The sequence below is a fragment of the Ixodes scapularis genome, unplaced genomic scaffold (assembly GCF_016920785.2).
Source record: "Ixodes scapularis isolate PalLabHiFi unplaced genomic scaffold, ASM1692078v2 PGA_scaffold4__175_contigs__length_147842914, whole genome shotgun sequence".
NCBI classification, from domain to species: Eukaryota; Metazoa; Arthropoda; class Arachnida; order Ixodida; family Ixodidae; genus Ixodes; species Ixodes scapularis.
In genome coordinates, this window is record NW_024609879.1 from 1,733,947 (window position 1) to 1,761,660 (window position 27,714).

The window sequence follows — 27,714 nt, forward strand, 5'->3', positions numbered from 1 at the left end:
TTGCGTCCGTGTGAGTTTCTGTTTCTGCATCGTGGTCGAAATGTCCAAGCACAGGAGGAGTCTGGAGTCGTCGTTTCAGTTCGTCGAATGCCTGCTGTTGCTCCTCGGCCCATTCGAACTTCTCGGCGTCCTTCGTGAGATTCGTAAGTGGTGCGGAAATCTTTGCGAAATCCCGAACGAAGCGTCGATAATAGGCACAAAGTCCAAGGAATCTTCGCACGGCCTTCTTATCTGTCGGCGCTGGAAATGCCGCGACGGCGCGAGTCTTCTCGGGGTCTGGGCGGACGCCTTCGTTACTAACCACGTGGCCAAGGAACTTCAGTTCGTCATAGGCGAACCGGCACTTTGACGGCTTGAGTGTGAGTCCGGCGGTCTGAATGGCTTGAAGAACAGCTCGGAGTCGTCTCAAGTGGTCGTCGAAGTCAGCTGAAAATACTACGACGTCGTCAAGGTAGACGAGACAACTCTGCCACTTCAGCCCTGCCAGTACGGTGTCCATGACACGCTGGAAAGTTGCTGGCGCCGTGCATAGTCCGAAGGGCATCACCTTGAACTCGTACAGTCCATCCGGCGTGACGAAGGCTGTCTTCTCTCGGTCCCGTTCGTCGACCTCGATTTGCCAGTAGCTGCTCTTCAGGTCCATCGATGAAAAGTATCGAGAGTGGCGCAGCCGGTCTAGAGTGTCGTCGATGCGGGGGAGTGGGTAGACGTCTTTCTTCGTAACCGTGTTGAGCTGCCGGTAGTCCACGCAGAACCGAAGAGTTCCGTCCTTCTTCTTAACCAGCACGACTGGAGAGGCCCATGGACTGCTTGAAGCTTGGATGATGTCGTCATTCAGCATCTCTTGAACTTGCTGATGGATCACCTCCCTTTCCTTAGCGGAGACTCTGTACGGCGATCGATGCACAGGGCGCGCGTCGTCCTCGGTAACGATGCGGTGCTTGGCAACCGCGGTCTGGCGCACCTTCAACGACGTCGCAAAGCAGTCGCGGTATTCGGCGAGGAGGTTAACCAGCTGTCGCCGTTTAGGGTCCGGAAGCTTAGGGTCAATGTCGAGCTGCGCTGGCGACGTACTGTCTTGCTGGGGCGGCGAGGATTTGTCAGTAATCGCGGTGATTTCGGCGGGGTTTCGGAGTTTCTCGACGTGGCCCACGGCTGCACCTTTCGTGAGGCGTTGCGTTTTGTTTCGGAAGTTCGTCACGAGGGCCACAGTCCGCCCATCCTGAAGTTCAGCTACTCCCCTTGCGACGCCTATGCCTCTTCGCAGGAGCAATTGGAGGCTTCCCTCGAGAAGAACTTCGCCAGAGGAAGCTTCATCGATCCCGACAAGTACGAAAACACTCGACCGCGGTGGTAGGTTTACGTGGTTTGCGAGGACTCGGACCGTGGGTGACGTCGCTTGGGGTTCCTCCGCTGGTGGAGCAGGTTTTCGTAGCGTTAGCCGGTTTGTTCCGAGGTCGATGACGGCGCCATACTCGCAGAGAAAGTCCATTCCGAGGATAACGTCCCTCGAACAGTCATGCAGAACGACGAACTTGACAGGGCACGTTTCACCGTGGATCTCTACACGAGCAGTGCATCTCCCGGCTGGTGTGATGAGATGTCCTCCGGCGGTTCGTATTTGGGGTCCTTCCCACGGCGTCATGACTTTTCGAAGGCGGCGGGAGAGCCTCCCACTCAGGACTGAGTAGTCTGCTCCGGTGTCCACGAGTGCCGATGCGTCGTGGCTGTCGATGACGACGTTTAGGTTGTTGGACACCGTTGCTGGGGCGTCGTAGCGATGCGTGACGGCGGGAGAGTGGGAGCGCTCCGGCGTTCTTGGAGGCTCTTTACTCGGGTCGTCTTCGGCAACGGCACCTCCAGGCGTTGCCGCACTTAGTTTTCCCTTGGAGAACATAATAGCGCTTCACGACAGGGACGAAGGGTAGGAACGAGACAACACAATGCGCTAACTTCAACTGGTTTAATCGTCAGAAAATCAAAGGTATAAATACTCTGCATCATCGCGCCATTCAACCAATCAACTGATGCAGAGTATTTATACCTTTGATTTTCTGACGATTAAACCAGTTGAAGTTAGCGCATTGTGTTGTCTCGTTCCTACCCTTCGTCCCTGTCGTGAAGCGCTATTATGTTCTCCAAGTTTCAGTACCAACTCGCCCAAGAATCCGCATTAGTTTTCCCGACGGGATAGGGGGGACAGGCTGTCACGGCGCGACCGACGGAAGGGCGATGCGGAACGTCGGGGGGATGGAGAACGGGAACCTCGTGGTGCGGTGGGCGCTGGTGACGGAGGGCGACGGAGGTATTCTTCGATGTCCCTTGGTCGTTCTCCAAAACGAGGTCGACGGTCGTTTGGAGCGAATCCTCGCAGGCCGAGCTGGCGGTAGGGGCACCTCCGGTAAACGTGGTCAGCCTCCCCGCAGTGGAAGCACACCGGGCGTCCGTCATCTGTGCGCCACACATCGGTCTTTCGAAGTCCACGCTGCTCTTGGCGCGGCGTGTACTGCGGCGAAGAGACTTCTCGTTGGGGTGCAGCTGCGGACGACGAACAACGGCGGCATAGGTCACAGCTGGTGGTTTCGGTGCGGCGTCGGCGAGAACGTCTGGCTGGAGCGCTTGCTGGACCTCTTCTCGAGCAATCTCGGCGATCGAGAGTGAAGCTGGGTGTTCGGCGGCAGGTATCAGCTTCTTCAGTTCTTCACGGACGATGTCCCGGACTATTTCTCGGATCCCCGGAATATTGGTGCTGAGGGCGCAGCTTGACGGCGTGGGTGCAGCGACGGCAAGAGCTCGGTGGAAGTGAGCGGCTCGTGCTTGCAGGGCCCGGTCAATGTTGGTCGCCTCTGTTACAAACGTTTCGACGGTGGTCGGCGGGTTGCGGACGAGGCCTCCGAATATGTCATCTCGTACGCCTCGCATCAGGATCCGCAACTTCTTTTCGTCGGTGGCTTGAGGGTCGGCGCGAGTGACCAGGCGCAGGACATCCTCGACGAAACTGGTGATGGTCTCGTTTGCGCCCTGGGTTCTCATTCGAAGAAGGTCCTCGGCCCTCTCCCGTCGATACTGGTTTGTGAAAGTTCGCCTCAACTCATTCTTGCAGGCGGTCCACGAGATCAATGATGTCTCCCGATTCTCGAACCAGTGCCTGGCCGTTCCTTCGAGCGCGAAGTAAAGGTTCTGCAGGCGCTGGTCGTCCGTCCATCGGTTGTGCTGGGCCACCCGCTCGTACTGTTGAAGCCAGTCCTCGACGTCTTCGTGGGCGTCCCCGTGGAATGGCGTCGGAGTCCGGGGTGCGACTGGCAGGTAGATGAAGGCAGGAGCGGCCGGGGTCTGTGACTGCTGGCCGTCCATCGTCGGCTTCGTCGGCTGCTTGGTCCTGGGTTGCAGAAGTCCGTATTCCGGGTGTAGACCTTGGGTGCGGCGACTGGTCCGAGTTTCAGGTTCCGCGTCGAGTGGTCTTCTCACCGGGCTCGGAATCGGGCTTGCACTGCGGGCCCTGGGAGGGGAACGCTGCACGGGCATGCGCTACCCCGCACCTCCACCAAAATGTCACGGGTGGTGACCAAAATAAAAGGAAATAAACAGGAAGAAATAAACGTTTAATGTGGCGAACTTGTGCCAAAAAATAAAGGGAGAACAAAGATAATAACAGAGCGTCGCGGGCGTCGAAGTCGGCGTAGCAGCACAGTCGAACGCTGGAGCGAAACTGACTCCGGCTTGCCTGCGGAGCCGCTTTTGTACACACGTTGGCTTCTGGAGCATTCGACGTAGAAGGTTCGACGCGTAGAAAATTCTGACCTCGAATCAGCTAGACGGTTCTCCATTTCACCAGAACATCACATTACAGTGTTAACAAAAACGCATAGCCGCGGCCAGGAATCGAACCCTGGCCCTTCGCGTGGGAGGCAAGCGCGATAACCGTTAGGCTACGGCCGCGCTGCCTACTTGGCGCGCGGCAATATCAAGAAGATCAAGAGCATTGCCACCCCATGATAGCAAGGCGTCGAAAACAAGGAGACACAATATTACACGAGGAGAGTGTAAAGTTGTTGCCTATACGAGTGGAATAATTTCATGAAATCTATTATTTTGCACTGTGGGTCATATCTTACAAGGCCATGCATTTTATTGATTAAAGATACATTTGTTCTAAGATATGCCAGCACTCTAAGATTAAAAGAGGTGAACCAAAACTTAAAGTTTACCTCTTTAAAAGTGTTATTCTCCTATAATAAGCATAATTTAAGAACTCCTGGAAATCTACAATTTCAGGTGTGGGCAGAAATAAATTAGGGTTAGTCTTTATTCACTCACCACTTGCACTTCCTGGTTTCCTCCCTTGAGAAGTGAGATTCCAAGTTTCAACGTCTCCATCACCATGGGACCTTGAGCGCCTAGAAGGCAAGTTTTAAGCATAATTATTCGCAAAAAAATACTGCACAAGTCATTGAAAAAAAACCTACCTCTTATAAGATTTATGCTACAGGTAATGGTTGACATGGAAAATTTTTGCAAACAAATTATGTGAAGTGTAGAAGCTACTCACACACTTACGATCATATGTAATACCTCCAGTGCCCAGACAATGATAGTGTTGACAATAATAGCTTTCTTCACGATGCTGTTGATATATAAAATCATTGCTGCCAGTTTTTCATAGCTGGATCTTAGATTGCCGGAAACACTTTTTCGTCCTCCAGAAACATTAAACAGTCCACGACAAATAAAAGCAATATAATGCTGAGCTTCCCGACAGCGGATCTAAAGCTTAGGAGGTCTCATTGTCGGATTGCAACAATCACCAATCCACCTTTTTTCTAAGAGTTTGCGCGAGAAAGGGCCTTTTCTGCAAATGTTGGGCGAAATCTATCGGCAAGCAGGAGAGGCGTTTTTGATGGCCTGCCTTACTTCTGGTTCTGCTCTCTCCAAGCTATGTTGGCAGTCTGAACGCGGTCGGGAAATGCGCTCACTGCTCAGCGTTTGTCTTTCCTTTATCCAACCCAATCGACGAGCAGATTTGTTTTCAATTAATGCGTTAACTAGGGACGGCTTCGTCCGTTTCTACATTTTTTTCCCCGAAGGAATGGACGATTGACTTCGCCGTGGCACCCGTAGTAACTGACGACACAGTTGAAGCTCTCTTAGACCTATGAGAAAGTACAAACGGTTAAATTAAACTAGGATTCATGGACTATGCAGTACCGGCAGTAAAATCAGAAAATATTCGAGACCAAATCACAGTTAAGGAAAGCCTTTTTTTTTAATTGCAAGGTATGTGTTTAATTTGCTCGAAAATTTTAATTGGCAAGATGTATTCTCATAAATTTGTGCGAAAAACACCGGTGCCCGAACGTACCAATGTAAATCTCATCAAAGGTGTATTTTAGTGGTGGATTTCACGTTTTGAAATTTCAACGCGTAGCTCCATTTCTATTATAAAATGAGATCAACAAACTTGGCCGGGTCCACGGCGGACTTTTTCAGCGACTATACTAAATGTCGTTTGCGAGCGCCGCTGACCCTGGCGAGTTTGTTGGTCTCGTTTTTTACTGGAAAAAAGCACCATTTTGAAATTTCACTAGGTCAAATTCACCACTAAAATACATATTTAATAAATATCTAAGATTAATACGTGCAACCACCGATTTCTGAGCGAGCTTCGTCATTGATGACACCCCACTTCAGGCTACAGCTGTGTGTGACTGTAGGTCCTGAAGAAAAAACAAAATCGGCCACACCTGTTTTCGTTTTTTTTCTTATTTTTTTGTTTAGCGCCTGTAGACAATGCTGCAAACTCATTTTTTGTTTACTCGGTACATGCACGAGGACAACACATTTAGATGAATGTTTCTTCTTTCTTATTTAACCACAAGACCAGCAGATGCGGTCGTGGTAGCGATAGATCAGCTTGTATTTCACTTTCTGGGTGTGCACGTAGCAACAAACTGTGCAGCATAGCCCCTTTACCTCAATGATTTATAAATATTTGAAAACTGTGGGTTATTCCAATGTTTACAACAACCAAAAAGCAGACAGGCAGTTCGCGTAGCAACGCGAGACCGTCACATTGGTAAACAAAAAAGTGTGCCAGCGGAACGCACTTCCCAGAAATGCCAACTCCGAGGTGGTCGCTCTGCGTGGCATATAAGCGACATGACAGCATGCCTAACCAATCTGCTGACTTGTATTCACACACAAATAAAAAATAAAGGAACAAAAACATGAACATGAAGTGGCCACTGCAAACGCGGGAGTGCTTTGAAGGCTGCCTTTACGAGCCGTCCGCACTGGATCGCTGGATCGCCATAATCCAGAGCTGCCGCTTCGTCGAGCGCAGGCTAGTAGAAGGAAACCCAAAGAAGCTTAAACCGCGACAACGCTTGCTGTCGTTGCTGCAGCCAACAACGAAACAGCGCTAGGGCCTGTCGGAGAGCTTCGAAACGCGCGACCACCGCTGCCTCCTGCAGCCCCGAGCCGGACGTACCACGCCATCAAAAATGGCGGACTCCTGTCTGCTGCTGCCGCGCATGCGCCGTGGAAACCCCGGAGAAGGCCCATTTCTAGGTAGGAAACTTGATGCAGATAAAACATATTTAATAAAAGAAGTGAAAATGCTAAAAGAAATCTGAATAGCAACATATACTTCCTTATTATATACTTTTTAGGAACGGTCGTCCCTGCAAGTACGTGCTTGAGGAACGAAAAGGCACAAGTAGAAAAGGGGGAGTATTTCGTGTTTGAACTAAAGGACGATTTATGAAAAACAATGAACACAATAGCAACGTTTCGAGGCTCAATCTAGGTTAACGTAGCTTAATGGAGGCACCATGCATGATCGAGGGTCGTGACTGCAAGGAATAACCTTCGCGTTCGCTCCCGCAACGCCTATGCAGCTTCGTTCTGACAAACTCTCAAACCGAAAAGACGGAAAAGGAGCTACCACTGTGCGTAATACAACAAAATGACGGCGCACACAAGAAAATTGGGGGAATGGATTGTCGACACTCCAAGAGTAGCCTATTTGGTGGCTTTAAGAGTGCTCAGCCACAGTGGCGCCTTCGCAGGATACGAGAGCAGGCGGTAGTACCCTTGCAGGCAGAGATGTACAGCAGGGCCATCTCCGCCACTCCCCGGCTGGCCAGACGCGCCTGGTGGAAGAGCAGGCGCTGCTTCTCCAGCTCTTGCTCCTGGGAAGGAAAAAGCGAAATCGTTCAGATCTGCGCTTCTGAGAGAAGGAACTTCTTCGACTCGGAGTCAAAACACAGAGAAGGCTTATTCAAAACATTAAGCCAGCTCCATTATTGCTATTGATTCTTTCAGTACGTATACGATTGGGGTCACTCGCTTGGACAAGACTATTTCAGTAGTTTTATAATGGCACACAGTTACTTCTTTTGATTGAGTGTTTTGACACAGCTACATACCGATACATATTTTTCCGTAGCATTTATACTAATTTAATGGGTCTTAAAAGGGGTACACTGGACTTTTCCTTATATTCCATGATATGCCTCAAATGTTCTAAACATACGAACAAACATCGCTGAAATAGTGCAGTAAGTCATGCGGTAAATCCTATTTTTTTATTTTCTAGGCCTGTGGGTGCGGCTTGCGCCACATTGCATTCTTCTGTGTGTCGTCTATACACCTTTCCAAAAAACACTCGACCCCAGGGGCAACAAACCGTTTGTGAGCCCAGTCACTGAGTTTGAGGCTAGACTCTCACCGGCGTCCCTCCTAACCCTAACCGAGTGAGCTGTGATTTCAACAGGCGCAGCCTGCGTAGGTGCAGTTTCAAACGCTGCTGGCGGCTAAATTCTCGTCTTTTCCCGCTATATTTTGTGTTTCATGGTACATGTATTTTCCCGAGGACATTGAGAAAGCATTGTGCCACATTTAAAAAAAACAAAAAAAGTTAAAAAAAACAAAAATAAACTCTTTTTGTTGGGTACACGCGCGACAGAACGAATGCGACTGGAATGAATAGTTCTGGTTATTTGTTTTTTTTCTTGCGATAAGTTTTGACGGTACCGCGGGATTCGCCGCATGTGAAACGACAAAGGGCTTTGCTGTCCAAAAATAAATTGCAACAGAAGAGGGCCGAAAGTCATGCATTTTTCACGCTCACAAATAACGTGTTTACCGATGGACAGGACACGGACATACAATTGAGGAAGTGTTAACATTCGTACGTACCACACGATGCAGCGTTATCCGAAACGAATTTATTTGAGAAAGATCTCAAATAACGTACAGTCACAGTCGACGACAGTCACATCTTGACGATCGGACGGAATCCGGGATGACTTCGTTTTGGGGCCGGTTTTGGGGAGAGCTTCCTTTTTTCACAACCGCACCAAGGCAAAGAAACAAACGCGACTGACCCGTTTCCCACCCCAACCCGGACAACTATTTTTGGAGATGACTGCGGATTCTACACGGATTATCTCTGGGAGGGGGGAGAACAATGTTCGCAAAATCCCGTCGAGGGTCGTTCGACGTCCTTCACCTCCTTCGTTTTCCGTGAATGTCGAGCAGAAAACCTTGAATGGCAGGCACTTACCAGCCTTATTTCTCACAATGGAAGATAACACAAAAAGGGTACGCGGCACGCATAAAAAAAATTAAGTGGAAACCTTCAAGAGGGGCGAGAAAACGTCGAATGCAAAACCGCAAAAACGTAGGTAGAGAACCGCGCTGAGCGGCTCTTCACAGTCCCAGAGAGTGGCAGAAAATTTCTAGCTGATAGAGGGCGCGAGAGTCGCACCAGCCGCATCAGCATCAGCAACATGGCGGCGGCCTAGGAGCGGTTTTTGGAAAGGTGTATAGTCGGTTACAAGTCAAGAAGGTAGCAGAAGCTCCACCCACAAGCGTGATGCGCCCGTTTCAAATCTCTCCGCAGTCGAAAGACGAGTTCACTGGAAACACTCCTTGTTCCGCTTCAATGGATTCCAACTTGTCTCCGATCCCACTTTTTAAGAAAGCGACCTTTGTATTCATCGAAGAGGGAACCGAGAGCCTGAAAGCAGCCTTTGTATCCATCGGGGGAGAAGCTAATCCCCGAAAGTCGTATTTGTTTCCGTCGGTGGGGGAGAACTCTAATCTGCCTCTCGTGCCTTCCACAATGCTAAGTAAAAGTCGAAAGATAAAGCAAATATGTACAGAAAGGCAAGCCCTTCCTCGCGCGTTTGCCGCGACGTCACGGAAACGGTGGGACGCTATTGGATGCGGAGGTGGCGGAGGGATATCTGGTTCCCTTTGAGGGGCTTTTGCCGCTACCTTCTTAACCTGTAACTGACTATAGTTAAAAGGGCGATGCAACAAGTTTTTCTACTTTCAGTAAATGCCGCGTAGAATTCTCCGTTGACATTTGTAATCTATAAAACAAGTGTTAATTGTGTTTGTCCAAGCAAAAGGAGTGGCAAAACAAAAGTTGAGAAAAACGGGCAGCGTTCACCCCCCTTCCCCTGCAACCATAGCAAGCTGTCACGTGGTCTGGAGTCGATTGATTTCCACCAATGTATATCACAGCCTCTTGTTTGGGTTGGCAAAGCAGAGGGCACGCGTTGAATTCTACGCATTGCTATGGTTTGGCTATTCCCGTTATCGCAGCGATTGGACACGAGACACTACGGGAATGCATGTCGAGGCTATGATTGTCAAGAGCTGGGAACAAATGCTCATCTTGGACACTCAAATTGCTCCTTTTTTCCATGTCTCTCTCACTATGAGCAACGATTATCCCCTAATGATGTAGGACTCCTATATAGGGATTCCTCACGTGCGCCCCTTAGTTTATTTCGTTTAAACGCATAATCTGTACGAAATGAGCATGGTGACTAATTCATTCTCTGAAGGATTTAAACTTTTCATTGATATTATTACACAGACTGAAACATGGGCCGTTGTGAAAAGTGATATTCCGAATTTGGAACTATAAGAAGCGCGTGTTCTAAACAACAAGAGGCGTTTAGAGTAGGAATTATTCGATCTCAGTGGAATATGATGTTGAGCTGGCGAAGCCTATGATTACTTTATTGAAATTTTGCAAATATTTACAAGCTTTGTTTTTCTTACAAAAAGAAACAACAACAACAATAACAAAACAAAAGAAACAAATAGCTTAGAGTAAAGCTCGAAAATCCTGGTTAAAAAGAAAGATAATTAAGGTGATGAGGGAAAGACGCACTCTTCAACAAATTCATTCAACCTAGGAACCCAAGTAGAATAACGCTGCTTAAAGAACAACGAAATGCAATTACAAGCGCAATGCGTGGGGCTAGACGGACATATTTTTCACGCTGTTTTTGACAGTGAGCAGCGTACAGATATTAACTAGAAAAGACAGCTCGTTTCTGAGGCCCGCGAACGTTAAGCCATCGAGCTTACTGTCGAAGAGAAGGCGAAAGGTGGTTAGGCACTGGCAGAGATATTTAATGACTATTTTATAAACAGGGTTAAGAATGTAAATGCTGACGATGCAATCCCATTTGTGAAGGGTGTCTCTGACACACTTTGTTTTACCCTTACTGACGAGGAACAGGTAGCCGCGGTTTTTAGTAGCCTTGGAAATAGCAAATAGGGTTTTCAAATCAAACCCTTGAAATACGTGTTTCAATCAATCGCACCGTTTTTAACAAATATTTTTAATTTGGCACCCGAAAAGAACAACGTTCCTAAAAAAATGCTAATAGCAAAGATTTCGGCTATTTTTAAGTCCGTAGGCAAAAATCACATGGGAAATTATACACCCGCTTCGGTTCTGCTGGTTTTTTGGAGGGGCTCGAGCAAATATTACATCCCAGATTATAAGCTTTGTGTGAGAAACATTCCGTCCTAACATACAACCTGTTTGGTTTAAGAAAAAGACATTGAACGGAACTCGCACTATTAAAACAAAAAGAGCTAATCCTAAATAACAGAGAAAACAATTGATTACCTTGGGAGTCGTTATTGACCTTGAAAAACTTTCGACCCACTTTCTTAACCATAAAGTTTGCCGCTTAACTTAAATGCATGGGTGTGCGAGGAGTCACCTCAACAATAACAAAAAATGTTCACGAGCATCGTTATGACTGTGTCGTAATAGATAGACAGCGCTAAAAGATAATATCTAGACAGCGCTAATAGTAATAGATAAACAGCCTGAAGAAACTGACGTCAGGGGTGCCACAGGGAAGCATCGTTGGACCCCTTCTTCTTTGTAACTTATGCATGAATGATATAGTAAATATAGAATACAAGACCGGGCAGATTTCATAATATATGCAGACGACACCACCTTGTTCTTTTCGCAGGAAGTTGTTCATCAGGTTGTGTGAACGGAGAATAACTTGCTACAAAAGATAACCACTTGGATGATTTCCAACTCTTTGGTAGTTGATGCATATAATGCAAAGGTGGTACTATTTTGTTCTAGAAATAAAATTTGTTCACTTACTCATGTGCTCTCTTTCCGAGGACAACATATTGATTTTTTGCCAATTGTGAAGGGTCTTGGTGTCATATTTAATGAGAACATGGTATGGGACACAGAAGTAAAATATGTAGCAGGCAAACTCTCAAACGTTGTGGGCGTTATTCATAAATGCAGACCTACATTACTCCTCTTAGTAATACTCCCTCTTCATAACTCCCGGTTTTGCTTACGCTGTAATTACTGTTTCCTTGTATGGGAAAACACAACGGCAACAAATATGCACCCTTACATGTTTTGAAGAAAAAAACATTTGAAATATGGGCGATGCAAAATTCAATACTACTCGTACGGTACCATTATTAAAAAAACCTTGGTATAGTGAAAATTACAGAGCATTTCGATTATAAACTTCTTACGTATCAAATGTCTGTAAGCCAAAATGAACTGGTTTTTTAGAAACCATCCTAGCTAGGTGCAAGATGCCAGATAACCAGGACGACTGACTTAATAAACACCTAATCCTTTCCAACATTGAAGTGTATTCTTTGCAGAACCTGCTATAGTTCGATGCACCTTAAGATGAAGCGCAGAATACGCTTAGAGCCAATGAAGCCAATCTAATGCCGTGTCTCTCACACGGCAGCGCACCAGGTGACGTCAAGAAAGGGGCGGCTCGCGTAATCACGGGACACGACCACGTCGCTGGATTCGCTAGGATGTCTCGTACTCCATCTGCTTCGGTCTGTCATAATCTGAAACGGAGTTTAGTTGTTGCATTCAAAATAACTTATCTGATGTCGAAATTATGCAATGACCACATGAGTATGCCGGGATTACACCAAGTCACACCAAACCGGGTCATGTTAGACCGGGTCACGCCAGAACGCAACAGCACACCAGAACCCGCATCTGAATTTCCGCCCTGATGTAAACGTCAGAAAACACCAAAACTCGGTCTGGTGTTTTCTTATAGGTCGTCTCGCATGGATGCTCACGTGAATGGAAGGTCCAGCATCGTCGTCCCCCTCCTCTTCCTCCTCCTCCTCTTCCGCTCCCCCACAGCTCTGGAACACACCACCCGCTTTCAGAAAATATCCAGCTGTGACACATGTCTACAAACACGCCAGAGCAGTCTCTTGGCGGATCGACGTCTTCAGATCACTACAGAACCAATGCATTCAATTGAAAGTGTCATATTATTATTAACCTGTGGCAGTCAAAAACCACATAGCCTTACTGGCACACAAGTAAGCCATTTTGACTGCCCAAATACATGCATAAACAGGGTGTTCTTTTCTCAGATTTACAGATTTGCTTTAATAATGCCGTGAAAGACGCTAATGCAGTCTATGCAGGTAAGCTGTACACCAGGTGGACATACTATAGGCTGTGAATGTCACGATAAGTCGGTTAATTAACAAAAGTATGTTAATTATCCTTTTATTAGTGGGGATTAACGTATTGCAGTCAGAAACTTGCTGAGCGTCACCGAAAACCTTTCAATTCGTCACTTTGATAAATAATTGAGCACGTGGGAAAACCTGGTGGTGCCCTACAATTTGTGCAACATGCGCAAAATTGGCGGTGCAGAAAAAACATAACAAAAAATTAATGTTAAGAGTCGAAAAAACGCGCGGGTGCGTTTTCGAACTGCGAGTCATACTCCGGTTACGCAAGTGGTTAAGTATAGCGCACCCCCGCGCTTTGCACGCTCTCCAAGTCTTCCTAAAATCTACTGATTCGGCAGTTTTCGATGACGCTCAGCGAGTTTTAGTTGGAATCATATGCTTAGCTTCACTAGTTAGACATGTAATTAACCCATTTTTGTTAGTTATACGGCATATCGTGACAATTAACAACGCATGTTTTGTTCCCATGATCGTTAACTCGCAAGCATAAACCACATTAGTGTAGCTTTCACATCTTATACAATGTTGTGCGGAACAAAGACAAGGACAAAAGCAGAGAAGAGGACACAACAAGGCGCCTTGTTGTGTCCTCTTCTCTACTTTTGTCCGTGTCTTTGTTGCGCACAAGATTGTATAAGATGTCAAACCAACTCGCCCAAACAACCACTCTTCTTGAATTCGTAGCTTTCACGTTTTTTTTTTATAGTACAGCCATTAAAGCTGAAAAAAATTAGAGGTATAATGACGGTAAAAATATAAAAAAGCCTGCTATATTAATACTAATTTCCAGAAACTTGGAATTATACCATCATTTCTAAAGTGCACAATTTACTAACTGGAACATTATTCTTTGTGAGAAATTGCATAAAACACAAAGCAAAGATTTTCTCGCGCTGTATTGATTCTGTTATTGATTCACCCAGTTACTGAACATAATCACATTTTATGTTCCCCGACGACAAAATAGATCCACAACCTTCTTTTGCTCTTCTGACTTAGAATCTGGCCCTCTATTGACACACACTGCAGCTTGTGTTGGACAGATTGGATAATTCTGACATAGACTTCTTCACTGGCAATTCTGAGGAGTTCAAGAGGAGTATTTAAAGTTGAAGAAAAAAACGAGAAGGACGGACATTTTCTTCCTCAAGTTTAATTATATTGACCAGCCCGCCCGTTCTGCCCTTTCAATAGGAGTATTTGGCATAATATTACTGGCAGGTAAATGTTTTGTTTATGGCCTCATGTGCTTGTGCCCCTCCTAAGGCCTGGAAGCCGTTCGGTGGCATAATAAACATGAATTGATTGATTATTCATGATATTGCCCAGAAACATGACATATTACAAAATAAAAAAGTGGCCCCTCTTGTAACTTGTTTGTAATTGTCTACACTCGTTTGTCTCCAGATCTCAAGGGACATCTGGGCCCGTTTGCTCGAAGTGCTAACGCAGAAGCAGACAACGTCCCAATAGACCTTTCTCTAAATTTTCCAAGCACCGAGGTGCATGCTACGGGTGTATTTACCCGTGCTGCAAGTGCTGGAGTCTGCGGTAGTAATTATTCTAAAGCAAAACATCTAAAACAAATTTTGCCTTGCACGCGCGTTCGTCAAGGCCCTATTATGATTATTTACTTTGAATCTTTTATAAGAGAAAGGCCAGCGCGCGCGGACCGCAGATTTACACTTCCAGTGTTCTCCTCGATGTTTGGCTTTAGTGTGCTATCAATACCCGGCCGATTGAGTCAAGGCGATCCGCTTTCCAAAGACGTTGCCATGCCGACAATTATCAGGTTCATTTAGGCTTAGTAATGGCCAGAATCGAGAGGTTATCTAAAAAATGCGGCGAGGTGATTGCTCATGTTTTGCAATTTATGTGAGGTAAGGCAAAGCCAAAGCCTCCTGCACCATTCGTTGCTGATTAACGCGCGCGATATTGCAATTACAACGACATACTATAGTTTAAAGGCGAGCGGCGCTCACTCACCGGGGCACCGCCATCGTTCCCCTCACCCCTACTGAGCCAGTCACGTGATTTCGAAATTACTCTCCTAGGTGCTGCGGCTAACTGTAGCCGCGGTTAGCGCTTCGAGCAAACAAAGCCCTGGAGACCAGTGTAGGCGTCACGAATTAACCTGCAGTTAGTATTTTATTATAGTGAATTTATGGATGCAATAGATACACCAAGCTGCTACAATGAATTCGAGTCCTAATGTCACACCTGAGACTGTGGTGCGGGGAAACGAAGCCTAAAGGGGCTTTCACACAGAGGACGCTTTTCGAGGAGGGATGTGCGTGACATCAGTTATCGGCGAAACCAACGGGATTCCCTCCCAAAGTTTAACATTCAGACGAATGGCGTGGAGCCGCGGGTGATATCAGTGTTATCAGACGATTCAGACGGTGCGCGCTGACGAGAGTAGAGAAACGGAGGCGTGGCGGGCGACACGCAATTATGGCAGTAGCGCTGTTAGACGAGAAGTCGACGAGCTGCGTCCTGCTAAAAAGAGATGATTATTCAGTGGATGGATGCCACACAAAGAACGTGAAATCCAAAACCATTTGTATGAGGAACTGCTTCGGGAGGGTATTGAAGAATATCCAAGACTCCTGCGGCCGAGAAAACCTTGACCGCCAAGCGCGGCTGACTTCCCGTATGTATACGAATACATTTTATAGGAAGTTCGGAAGGGAATGCAGAACAAACGAATGGCCGCATAAAGGTATCGTAACCAGCGGCGTACTTCCACCGAGCTTTATAATTTCCACGTGTTGCGACGGTTTCTTGTTTTCCTTTTTTTTTTCACAGCGGAGCTGTTACAGGCTGGGTTCCCCAGGGTCGTGCCCGGAACCAAAATGCTGTCTACACAAATCTACACAAACCTCTGGACAGTTACCACCATCTATAAGCAACGGCGGCAAGCACACAACCAGTCTGGATGCCGCCGTCGCTCATAGATGGCCGCAACCTTTTCAGCTATCATAGAAAAATGGATAGTTCGGTGCGCTGCTGGGGGTTCACTGTAGGAAACAGCGCGAAAAACATACGAGGATGAAAATGTAGCATACTTGACAAGCGCAGTGACAAGCGCAGCGCTCGTCACTGCGCGCTGTTTCCTACGCTCTTATCAATTTCGGTTTGGACTCAGGATGTGTTGGCCGCGTGCCCTTTCGGGGAAAGAAGACTGGATGCAGAAGAAGCGGCGGCGTGCGCAGCAGCGCGAATGGGCCTGCAACCGACGCGAAGCCGCTGTCGCCTCGACTTCCACTGCGTCTACCGCTTCAGACTCCCTTGCGAAAGAAGAGCACATCGCTCGACTGGAAAGCCGCTGCCGAGAACAGAACCAGCGATGTAAAGGGCGCCAGCGGGCCACGGACGACGATCGTGCCATGGAGGCCAAGCGCAAGCGCAAGGCCCGGCGACGAGAGCATTCCACGCTGGCTGAACAGTTCCCGGGTGCGACGGCGAGGTTCTGGAGGGAGTTCGTGGAGAACCCGTTTGGCATCGCGTGCGCCGTGTGCGACCGACTCTGGTTCGCCGGAGACGTATCCACGATCGGCGGCGTGTCGGACTAGAAGCGGGAAACGGGTGCGTGCGCGTTGCGGCAGTGTATCAAGTCGGCGGACGTCTACAAAGAACCGCCGTGGAGAACGTGCCGAGATTCCCTGCTCAAAGGCGTGGTGCCCCGGTTCGCGACCGTGAACGGCTACAGGTACTTACCCGTACCGGCGCACCTACCGAGGTTGAACGTGGTCGAGGAACGACTATACTCCGCGACAACTTTTCTTGGCAATGCAGTGGAAGGTACACGCTCGCGTCCCCTCTCCCATTTTGAGTGTGCGCGGGCTCTCCTCCTCTCCCCGGAAATGGGGGAGGAGGAGAGCCTGCGTACACTCAAAGTGGGAGAGGGGACGCAGGCCTGTACCTTCCACTGCATTGCCAAGAAAAGTTGTCGCGGAGTATAGTGGCGCCTCGACTCCCGTTCATGACTCTTCGGCGGTTAACGCGGTATAACAAAGACAACTGGGGAGAGTACGGTTGTCAGATAACCAATTACCCAATCACACTTTAATGCTTACATTTATAAACACTTCATTTCCACCATAGTACAGCTTCGCTGGTCTTCCTTCTTCACCAGAGTTTAAAGACTGTAAGTTTTTTCGTTTCCTTTTTTTTTTTTTTTGCAGCGCTTTCTATAGGGCTTGATTTCTTTGGATCGTTTCGAACAGCAAGCACAACGGCGCTAATGTCTACAGTCACTCTCTTTTTCTCTAACGACCTTGTCAAAACTTCTTCAATACCGGCGTCAAATAAAGCGATCGTGCTCGGCGTTGTCTGCTTTCATTTTATTCGGAGACCGTCTGCCGCAGGGGAGGAAGCGGAAGCTGCGTGGGAGCAGCTCAAGAGCATTTTTCGCCGTTCTGCAGGCGCTCCGAGAACTCCGACTCGAGTTACTCCGTTCGGAGCTGAGGGAGCCGCTACTGAACGAACTCAATCTTTCAGAGAGACATATATGGCTTCTATATTAGAAAAAAAAAGCGCTTCAGACATTAAGTATGATGAAGCCAGCTAGTTGTTGCATACTTCGAAAAATAGAACACAGAGCGCAAACGAAAAGAACACAGAGACATAGAAGGATGCAGTACAAGCGCTACCTATTAGGTAGGTTGTGTCCTCGTAGTTTGCGCTCTGCATTCCATCTTTCGAAGAATGTCAACTAATTGCTTAGATTTGTGCCCTAATTTGTATCGAGGAAATATAATTCCATATTGATTTTGCTCTTATTTTTCTCTTACAACCGTTTTATGTAATCTGAATTTGTCTACAAATTCTATTTTTGACCAAAAATCACAGCAGTTGCTTCATTCCCCCATATGTTTTGCTAATTCCGAGTTCGTCGCGTTTACCTTTATATTTCGTTTACGCTCCAAGAGTCTATCGTTCATGCATCTCCAGGTTTGTACCACGTATCAGGCACGTAGCCAGGATTTCGATTCGGGGGGGGGGGGGGGGGGGGGGGCACCCACCATGACAAAATACTGTATGAGGGTGAGGGGGGGTCCCAGCAAAATGGAGGATTTCGGGGGGGGGGGCGGGTTCCATGGGACCCCCCCTGGCTACATGCCTGCCATGTATATAAATTAAGCCACATGCAAGTGGAATCTCATGAACTACACCTCCTTTACAGGGAACTGAGCTCTCCCGATGGGCCTTTTGACATTACTCCTTGCCGGACCGAAAAGGTGTAAATTGGTTTAGTATGACATCTGCAGTGAACATAACAAACAATAATCTGAACGAGGTTGAATATAAAAGTTAAGAATATACTTCTGGTTAGTTTTCAGGCAACTGCTCACCATCCCATTGCAAATCGGAAGAACAAAAAAGTGCTTAGGCCACTGCCACAGTCTCGCAAGTAAAAGATCGACGCTGTTTTATGCGTTTATGTTTTACCATTAACAACTACCCTGGCTCTCAACCTCACTACAAAACATCTGCCCAAACGTGTGCCTTCTGATGTGAAGTCAGGGCGCGTGACTACGCGATTATGTCATGTTACTGTGTCGCATCACTAGATGACATGACGTTATATATCTTTAGACTCACCCCCTTGAGCCCCTAAATGGATTCTCCGTGAAACTAAAAGCTGCTGCCTTCACAAAACTTCTAGCAAGGATGTCAGGCTTACCTGACTGAATATGAAGGCATACTGCATGTACAAAGGATCTTCCGGTATTACGCCACTGAAAGGAAGGTAAGGACAGTTATTCAAACAATTTATCTAAGAAAGTTTTCCACAAGGTAAACAGTTTTCAAATGGTACATGATGTGAAAGTCGGTTTATCTCTGGATCAAGGAAACCCGAGTAGAAAAAAATAATTTCGGTTAGTAAGAAGTAATGCTTGAGAAATCATATGATAAAGGAACTTTATATCAAGCTTACCATGTACATCAGAATATGCAAATGAAACAAGTGAACTAGACATGTCAGGCAAAACATTGTATTAAATATAAGCGCGAATAAAACTATAGTAGCCCTTAGTAGCATGAAAAATAAAGTTGTTTATTTATTTGTACTTTTCCGGTGCCCCTAAACAGTCTGGGGGCCTACATAAGGGTGCACCGTTTACAGATACGTGCACTGTTGCATAAAGGACAGGCACACAAAACGCATGCATACTATGAAGAAAATAAAAACCTGATATATAACTGTAAAAGAGGATAAGTGCATGAACTTAAAGATAGCACTTTTTGCCAAGCGACATACGAGAAAAGACACATTATAAAAGCCTTAGCAGAGACTGCATATTAAAACTCTTCCGCAAAAATATACCTACGTCGGGCATGTCCATCGCACTAGACATGTTAAAATTATACTGTATACGCGCTTGGTCGTAAGCTTTTAGTAAGAAAGTATTAAGTATAATTTCTTAATACTTTTAAAATATAATTTGTTGCGGTGTTTAGAATTCTAGGCGTTTTTTTGTGTTCAAGTTGTGGGATAATTGTGTTAATCTCATTTTGTCCAAATTATGCCGTAATAGGTTGCCTGGCATGTCGCCATAGACATATTCTGCCACTCAAGATATAGCGGCCAATATATATTTACATTTTTTTATTCGCACATAATTTACAGGCACCTAGAATGAAGTGCAGCTACTCACGCAAACCTTCGAAAGCTAAAAAAATATCGTTACGTTCGTTTGCTGTGATTCAACTTAATGTCAAACAGAAATTACTCTTAGTAAACTTCGTGTAATAAAAATGATTTGTTTTTGTATATATACTAAAAGATATAAAAAAAACGCCAACGAGCGACTTTTTGAACATTTAGCTAGTGTAACCGAGAAGGTTTATCCATAATCAACAAGAAGTTTGGAATCTTGGGAAGTACCATTTACTACAACAAATTATCGCCATCATGCAATAACATACACTCTGCCGACCATTTTCAACCAGCTTATGGCAAGAAATATTAAAATTGACAATATATCGGTAGGCATCTCCTGGGATATGGTATTTTCAGCCAACTGTCTAATTTTAATCGCAACTTGTTATGTCCAAGTTTTTTACATTGTGAGTGTGATGCAGATTTTTTCTGTTGTAAAAGTTGAAATATTTTTCTTTCCTTGGTTACTTGCATATGTATAAGACAACATTGTTTCCACGTGCTCTACTGCCAGTGTATTTCTGGGGCTTTGGGAAAACTGAGCTGTATTTGACAGCCTTCTCCCATTTGCACCACCAACATTGCTTTTGTTGGAAAATAAAGTAATTACTATTCGTATTATTTATCAAGGATGGACACGGTCAGTCCACTGAAAATGCTAACAGAGTAATAATTTAATGAATTTACGTGCGAAGATTCTGAACGTCATTTAGAATATCGGGGTACTTTACTTAATCTTAGAATTGAATAAAAAATGAAATTAAACAAAAAAAAAACATGTTCTTCCGCACTATCCCGGCAAAGACGTTGGTAACTCACAACGTATTATGTGTTCATTCGTGGTGAAGTTGCAGGGACAAACTCGGTATTGATTGTGTGCCTCAACAGCATAAATATCGTCATTCCAACTCTCGAAAAAGGCCAGGGGGTGCGCAACCTAAAATTTGAGTCTCTTGCGGTCGCACACTCCAGTTTTTCTATCTATCATATCTCCCTGTTTTTCCTCAAGCAAGTGCTTTCGTTCCTCCCTCTCCTTCTAGCCAACGAGGCGGTAAATGTTCTGCGTCCCGAGTGGTGCGTCAGCGCTCTGCTAAGACTCGTGTCCAATCGTGGAGGAAGGGAGGCCCAGCTGAACGCAGCAATCGTGCAAAATTCGTCTGTTACATGAGATGCGTCATGAGAAACTGCTAGGAGCCAGCCCTGTCACACACTTCGCGCAAAGAAGGCGGACCTGTGCTCCGTGGTGGCCGTTCGGGAGAAGGCCACGACCAGCTGCACCAGGGGATCCGGCTTCTCTTCGGCTTCCTCCGTCGAAGTCTCCTTCTCCGAATCCTCGAAGGTTGTCTGAAAACGAAACGCAAGCACCGGTCTGTACACGGAATGAAAAGCTACACTCCTGTTCGCAACTAGGGGTCCCCTAGCAACAGCGCTCGCTTTACGTTCTCCTACACACAAAGTATTTTTACACCGTTAAAAAAGTGTGATCCAGGGACTTCCACCCCCCGACTCCACCCTTTTAGCTCCCTAGTCTAGAATCATGCACCATTTTTAATCGCAAGGTAGGGGGCTGATGCGTGAAACACCCTTCTATTTTGAATGGTGTAAGCGGGGTGTGAAAGAGGTGCTGCTGTGGAAGAAAGGGTCAGTCACCTTACTCACATTAATAAATTTAAAATAACACTGAAATAAAAAAATAATTGAAGGGACATACATTTTACAAAAAATGTTTTCTACGAAAAAACAGTTTTTTCCGCCATATTTAAGATCTAAGGGGGCAAGTTAGGTGGAATTCACCACCCCTTTCCATGCCCCGCCCAGAGAACGGTGGCCCCACCCATCACCATTGGGTTGGCTTGGCTGCTCGGCTGAACACGTTCGCAGGCCTAATGTTTCCCTGTCTCGACGATTAATCTGCCGTCTGACACTCTGACGACTTCTGGTAGTCGTGCGGTCAAACGTGCGGCAACGTACGACATCGTCTGCATCAGAACACCGTCTACTACCACCGAGAACGCCAGCAAGACGCGGCCAGGAAAGCGGTGCGTTCATGTCTGCCATCGCTTGTGTCCGTCTGCTTTCTAGCCCCCGTCTAAAACCGTCTGCGACGCTCGCAGGGTACGAGCATGAAAGCTGCGTTCTATAGTAGGTTACAAGTCAAGAAGGTAGGAGAAGCTCCTCCCACAAGCGTGATGCGCCCGTTTCAAATCTGTCCGCGGTCAAAAGAAGAGTTCACTGGAAACTCTCCTGGTTCCGCTTCAATGGATTCCAACTCGTCTCCGATCCAACTTTTTAAGAAAGCGACCTTTGTATTCATCAGAGAGGGAACCGAGCCCCTGAAAGCAGCCTCTGTATCCATCGGAGGGGGAAGCTAATCCCCGAAAATTGTATTTGTTTATATGGAAGGGGGAAAACTCTAATCTCCCTCTCGTGGCTTCCACAATGCTAGGTCAAAGTCGAAAGATGAAGCAAATCTGTAAAGAAAGACAAGACCCTCCTCGCGCGTTGGCCGCGACGTCACGGAAACGATGGGACGCTATTGGATGCGGAGGTGGCGGAGGGATATGTGATTCCCTCTGAGGGGCATTTGCCGCTACCCTCTTAACATGTAACCGACCATATCATTCCATCATGCACGAGCCACAGTTTAATGCGCAGAGATACTGAGGGAGAGGAAGAGATAAAAGTGCGCGGGACGTCAGAACGCCGAGCTCTGATTGGAACGATTAGTGGGTAGACTTAAAGCTAGCATCCTCTGCCTCCACTGCCCTCGTCGAACGCGTTAAAGTGCGGAACACCGGCGTCTGGCGTTTGGCTCTAGCAAAAAAACATACCGAAAGAACTAGGAAGAAAGTTTGCAAAATAAATAAGCAGTTTTTTTAAAGATTTTCTCTTCATGTTTTTTTTGCATAGCGTCGGAGATCAAGGTGGACAAGTGTCATAACGCACGATTAAAACGCGGCCTAAAATATTCGTTTTGGCGAGGGAGGTGTACTGCTCAGAACTTAAAAGCTTAGTGCCTTCCGAAGCAAAATCACAAAAACATGCCCGGACACACCTGATACGAGGCGAACACCCGAATTCTTCGAGCTAAATGGCCCAGAAATTCATTTGTATGTTGCATCTCAGTACTGAAACCGTAGTCGGAATTGCAACAGTCGCACGACCCTCCGAGTAGCGGGGCTGCCTTTACGGGAACCAACCCAACACGTTTATTTCGCATTAAAACGCGCAAACGAGCAAATCGAGCCAGATCAAGCAAAACAGTTGACGTAGAACTCTAGGATTACGCCAGTCCCACTATGAAATCCGGAACCCGTACAGTGCTTCCCAAGGCGTACGCTTGCGACAGTTGTTTACTGCAAACTACGTTGGTTGAGAACTTCCTCTGAATACAACGTTACGAAAACACTCAGTTGGGAAACTCACCCTTGAAACCCGGACCACTCGCGTCCACCGAGACCAAACTAGATACGATAACACGCCACCCTTTAGCGACTAGTCAAAACTTTAAAGTTAATAAATATTGCTACTGCGCAATGGCACTGCGAGATGGCGCCACCGGCCATTGCGCGACTCGACCTGGGGCCCTAAACTCGTCAAACTCAAAGTTGGGGCCAAGGTTGAGAGAGCGCACCGATTGGATAATCACGACGATGACTTGGCGCTTTTGTCGCCAACATCCAATCGGCGCGCTCCGCGAACTTTCGGCTCCAACTTTGTGTTTCACGAGTTTAGGGCCCCTGAACAGACACGTGCAAACGTGCAGTTCCCGAAGTGGTCGCTGCGGGAGAAATGGCGGCGTTGCGATCGCCATTAGTTCGGTTCTCGAGTAGGGATCGAAGCCACTTTTTGAATGGAGGCTCTATGGGAGTTTCCAAGCTCAGTTTGTTCAGGTATGTTCCCGTCATTTCGCTTCGAAAGGCCCATAGCTCTCATGTTTTGCAATGCACCTGGCCCCACAAGGGAAGTATTTTGAGAGTGCGTTGTAATTGTGCGTCATGACGGCTACTCACCCTGCTCGTAATTGCCATCTTAAGAATACAAAAAAAAAAAGAAAAGACTACAGAAGCTATGAAGGATTATGTTTATTTTGTTGATATTTCTTTTAAAATCCGTTTGGTCACTTTATATTGCACATCTGCAGACCCTGCTAGACGCCTGCATTGGACCTTGGGTTGTGCACGATGGAACGTCAGAACGCCGCTTTCGTGGTCACGTTTTGCGAGCGTTGCAATGTGGCAGAGAATAAAATCAATATGATTCAAACCGTGATTTAAATCATAATTTAAACCGTGATATGTTATAATTTTAATTCTTCACTTAGAGGAAACCAGCCCTACAATGATGATTTTAAACAAAGCTTTCCCGCAAAAACAATCCGGAAAATATTTGTATTTACACTTTGTCTATCTATTGATGCTTTTTATATGCATTTGTTCCATATTTATATTAAAGAATTCCGAAGCAAGAAACATTTATATCAATGTGAACACAAACAAAAAGTGTTCTTCTGAGAAAAAAAAAGCGTTCAACTTCATTTCTTTCTTCCACTTAGTTCTTGTAACGTTTTATTGCAGTACAATCGGACTGCAAACGAAAAGAACGATAACTGGAAAGGTCATGTCTTATACGTAGAGCAAGTCGTCTGCTTTGTGTGCAGCAGTTGCGGCGACGTCAAAATGACGCTGAGCTGTGACTGGGCTTTTTTTTATAAAGGATAGCAGATACATTTTAATGCTAGATGCCTTGAAATTTACCAATCAGAGCTCGGCATTCTGACATCATCGGAACCCCTTTGCAGGTAGCAGACGAATTTGCGCTCCGCATTGCAGTTAAGTAGGAACTTGAAAGAAAAATCAAATAAAGTTTTTATAACTTAAAAATCAATTTTTTAAGACGGCGGGGATTACAACAATAAAAAAGTTATTAAATAAACTGTACTTTACATTTAGTGTAATATTGTTCTTAGAATTGTTGTGAGTGGTCGGAAGAATTTATTTATCAGTCTGACGTGTTAAACATACATCTAGTGGTAAAAAATCACTATTTTCTCCACACAGTGTTTTAAATCATATAAACCTGATTTTAAGCAAATAATTCTGATTAATTTGATTCAAACAATATGAGGAATTTTTTCTACCCTAGTCGCAGATGCTTCAGGATGGGCGAGGAATAGGAGACGGACGCAGGGGCGATGGCGGCAGTCGACGCGCCGCTTTCGTGGCCGCGTCTTTACGGGCGTTTTAGCCGATGATAGACGCTTTTGAAATAGCACACGATGCCCGAGGCTGCCGCGCGTCTGCTCCAACGGCTATCAGACGGTGTGAGACGTGAGACTAGACGCACTGAACGTCGCTACAGGGAGGCACAAGGCTTGCGGGCGCTTCGGCCGAGCAGCCTAACCTATCTAGTCGTAATAATAGGCGGGGCGACTGATCAGTGGGCGGGGATTGGAGCGGGCCGTGACCTCCACCCAAATTGCGTCTCACGGCGTAAATATTCCGCAAACAAAATTTTCAGCGTCGAAAAAATCTAAATAAGTGGTTCTTTAAAAAAAATCTTGGTTCTTTAATTTTGTTTTTAAATCTGTGTTCTTTCCACGGTTATAAAATCGTTGAAGATATACAGCGAAACCTCGTTATAACTAAATGGGATATAACAAACCAATGGATATAACAAAGCAATCATAATTCCCCTTGCTTGCTAATAGTGGGAAGAAATTGACACTGGCTATAACAAACTAACGGTTATAACGAAATAATTACGACCGCTCCTTCAATTTTGTTATAACCAGGTTTTACTGTAGACCATTAGAAAGGTACTCGTACGCTGTTTAAGCTAAGCTAGGAAGATTTTTCAACTGGTATCCAGGCGTTACTCTTTCCAGCATGCTATTTAGTATCGCTGAATTCAGAATACTTTTGTTTATTCATGGGGGTTCCACAGAGTGCACAACCAAAATGTGAGCTGCATCGTACTCTTCCACATCACCACTCCACGCACCATGCAATAATGGAAAATTTACGTCATGTGCACGGTTCGCCCGAGACAGTTTTGTGACGTGGATGTTGCCAACCAATGCAAACCACATTTCAGAGATGCCAACCACTAAAATTCGTACAAACACGTGGTGCTGTGAAAGCTTCGTATCGCAGAGACCCAATTTTCTGCGTGTTCGCAAAATTTACCTCGTCAAGTTTAGCCAAGGCAAACGAATCAGTCAATACAAAATATATGTTTCAATATTTAGGTGTCACATTGTCATGCGACTGTTTATGGAATATACATACAGATGATGTGATTGCAAAGGGCAGAAGGGTGGTCACCAGAATGCAACTAAACTTAAAATGTTCCTACACCAAACTAAAAAGAAAGACAGCTTATTTAACATGTATAGATGTTTTGAAATGTGCCTATATATGCTGTCTGGGATTATGCTGAAGTAATCTTAATTGACAAACAAGAAAAATATGAAAAGGTTGCAGAGTTTGTTGCCTATAGATTCAGGCGGAAGGATAGCTGTAGTGGCATAAAAACTGAGCTGAACTGGGAAGTGTTTTTCGCTCGTCTGAGCAAATTGCGATTAAATTAAATATTCAAAAATAAATCTGAAATGAGCAGCGATTCCTGTATGTATTACTGTATGTCATATGCTTTCAGCAGAGCAATCACGACAATATACTGAGAAAGTACCGCGTCAAGACAAACATGTACGCCATTTTTTCAAAATTAGTATCAGTTTGATGAAATCGTTTATGTGAAGTACAAGTGTGCTGTCCTGAAGAGGACGTGTTTTTTTTTAGTCCTGTAATCCCCTGATATAAGTTAGACATTGTGGGGTAATTTCAAAATAAAAATAGAGAGCTGGTTAGCGTCAAAAAGAAACCTTGTCACAATATTTTTTTTTTTTTTCATTCAAGGGTGCCCAAGAAATTTGGCTTAATCGCTCGACTGCAAAAGGCATCGCCACGCTCTGAGAGAAGAAAGGGTGTCACAGGACTCGAGTGTCAATTAAGAATTGACAAGACGGCGCCGGATAACATTTTTTACACTTACTGTAAGGTGGTCTATGAGCTCCTCTTGTCCCACATTCTCGTCTTCTAGCCAGAGCTCTTTGTAGATCTTCAGGAAGATATTGATGGCGCGGTGCCTGTTCCATACATCGAGCTCGTTAATTTGAGAGGAATAACTAACAGCACAACAAAAATTTTATAGACAGGAAATACACTTCTATGAAGTCGAAAGAAAAATCCAATCATACGAGGGTATTAGCTCAGATAATGGCATCACCAGGTGTTTCTGTAACAGTGGTACAGCTTTACGACTTTTTCTTTAAAATGAAATAACTGTTTTGTCACTACAGAATAAAACGCCAAAATGATTTATTCTATAAGAAACTGGCCATGAAATGTTTTTACAGATTCAATGCCACAGTGCGTAAGTACGTCAAAGTACACCATAATCTATGGACAATGCAATTTTGTTAACTGGGCCTTGAACTCTTGTTCTTGTGGCTAATAGCTGCTCTGCAAGTACGACTCGAGTGCCAGTGACTTCTTAGAGACAGCAAAGCATCTATTGAAAGGAAGGATTAATTATATATTCGCAATCTATTGCATTACACTTGTTATAATTAAACAATTAGTTACAGCAACTTCCTTTGCAGTTTCCCCTTGGCCATATTTTGGATACTGACACCATTTGAATATTTTCATATAAAACAATTTGAGTATGGGAACACATCGTGGCCACAAAATATAAACCCGTGTTTGAAATGCATCCCACTCATAGCTAGGTTCGAAGAGTAATTTATTTTTACTGATAATGGTGCATTCTCATAGTTCATTTACAAACAAATGCTGTGAAACTGCGCCAGGCATTGCTTTTTGAATATAATTTTGAATAAACAGCTTTTACTATATAAGCAAGAAATTGAAGTTCCAACAAAGCACATCGAATACCACACCAATACTCATTGCAGTTTTAAAACATACACTGAATAAAGATGTTAGATATAATGTAGGAAGAAAGAAATAGTAATTATCTATTTATCATAATTCGTTTAATTTTACACCCTTACTAAAAAGAAATAGCATGTTGAACACGGACAAAGAAGAGTCTGTTAACCCTTTCCGTCCGTGTGACATCTTCGTGCCAGTTTTAACTTATAGTGTGAATTTACAATTATTTATTTTATCGACTAATACTGACCA

At 45.5% G+C, this 27,714-nt stretch overlaps 1 protein-coding gene across 1 annotated transcript in view; it reads right to left on the reverse strand.

Moving 5' to 3' along the window:
• LOC8026823 (ryanodine receptor) overlaps positions 1-27,714 on the reverse strand; it is a 561,398-nt gene that overhangs the window by 92,118 nt on the left and 441,566 nt on the right. The window contains exons 88-93 of the mRNA XM_040217827.3: positions 26,558-26,651; positions 20,733-20,845; positions 18,521-18,575; positions 12,418-12,486; positions 7,091-7,190; positions 4,318-4,397 (exon numbers count right to left, since the gene is read on the reverse strand). Coding sequence (XP_040073761.2) covers positions 4,318-4,397; positions 7,091-7,190; positions 12,418-12,486; positions 18,521-18,575; positions 20,733-20,845; positions 26,558-26,651 — 511 coding nt within the window. The remainder of the gene's footprint in view (positions 1-4,317; positions 4,398-7,090; positions 7,191-12,417; positions 12,487-18,520; positions 18,576-20,732; positions 20,846-26,557; positions 26,652-27,714) is intronic.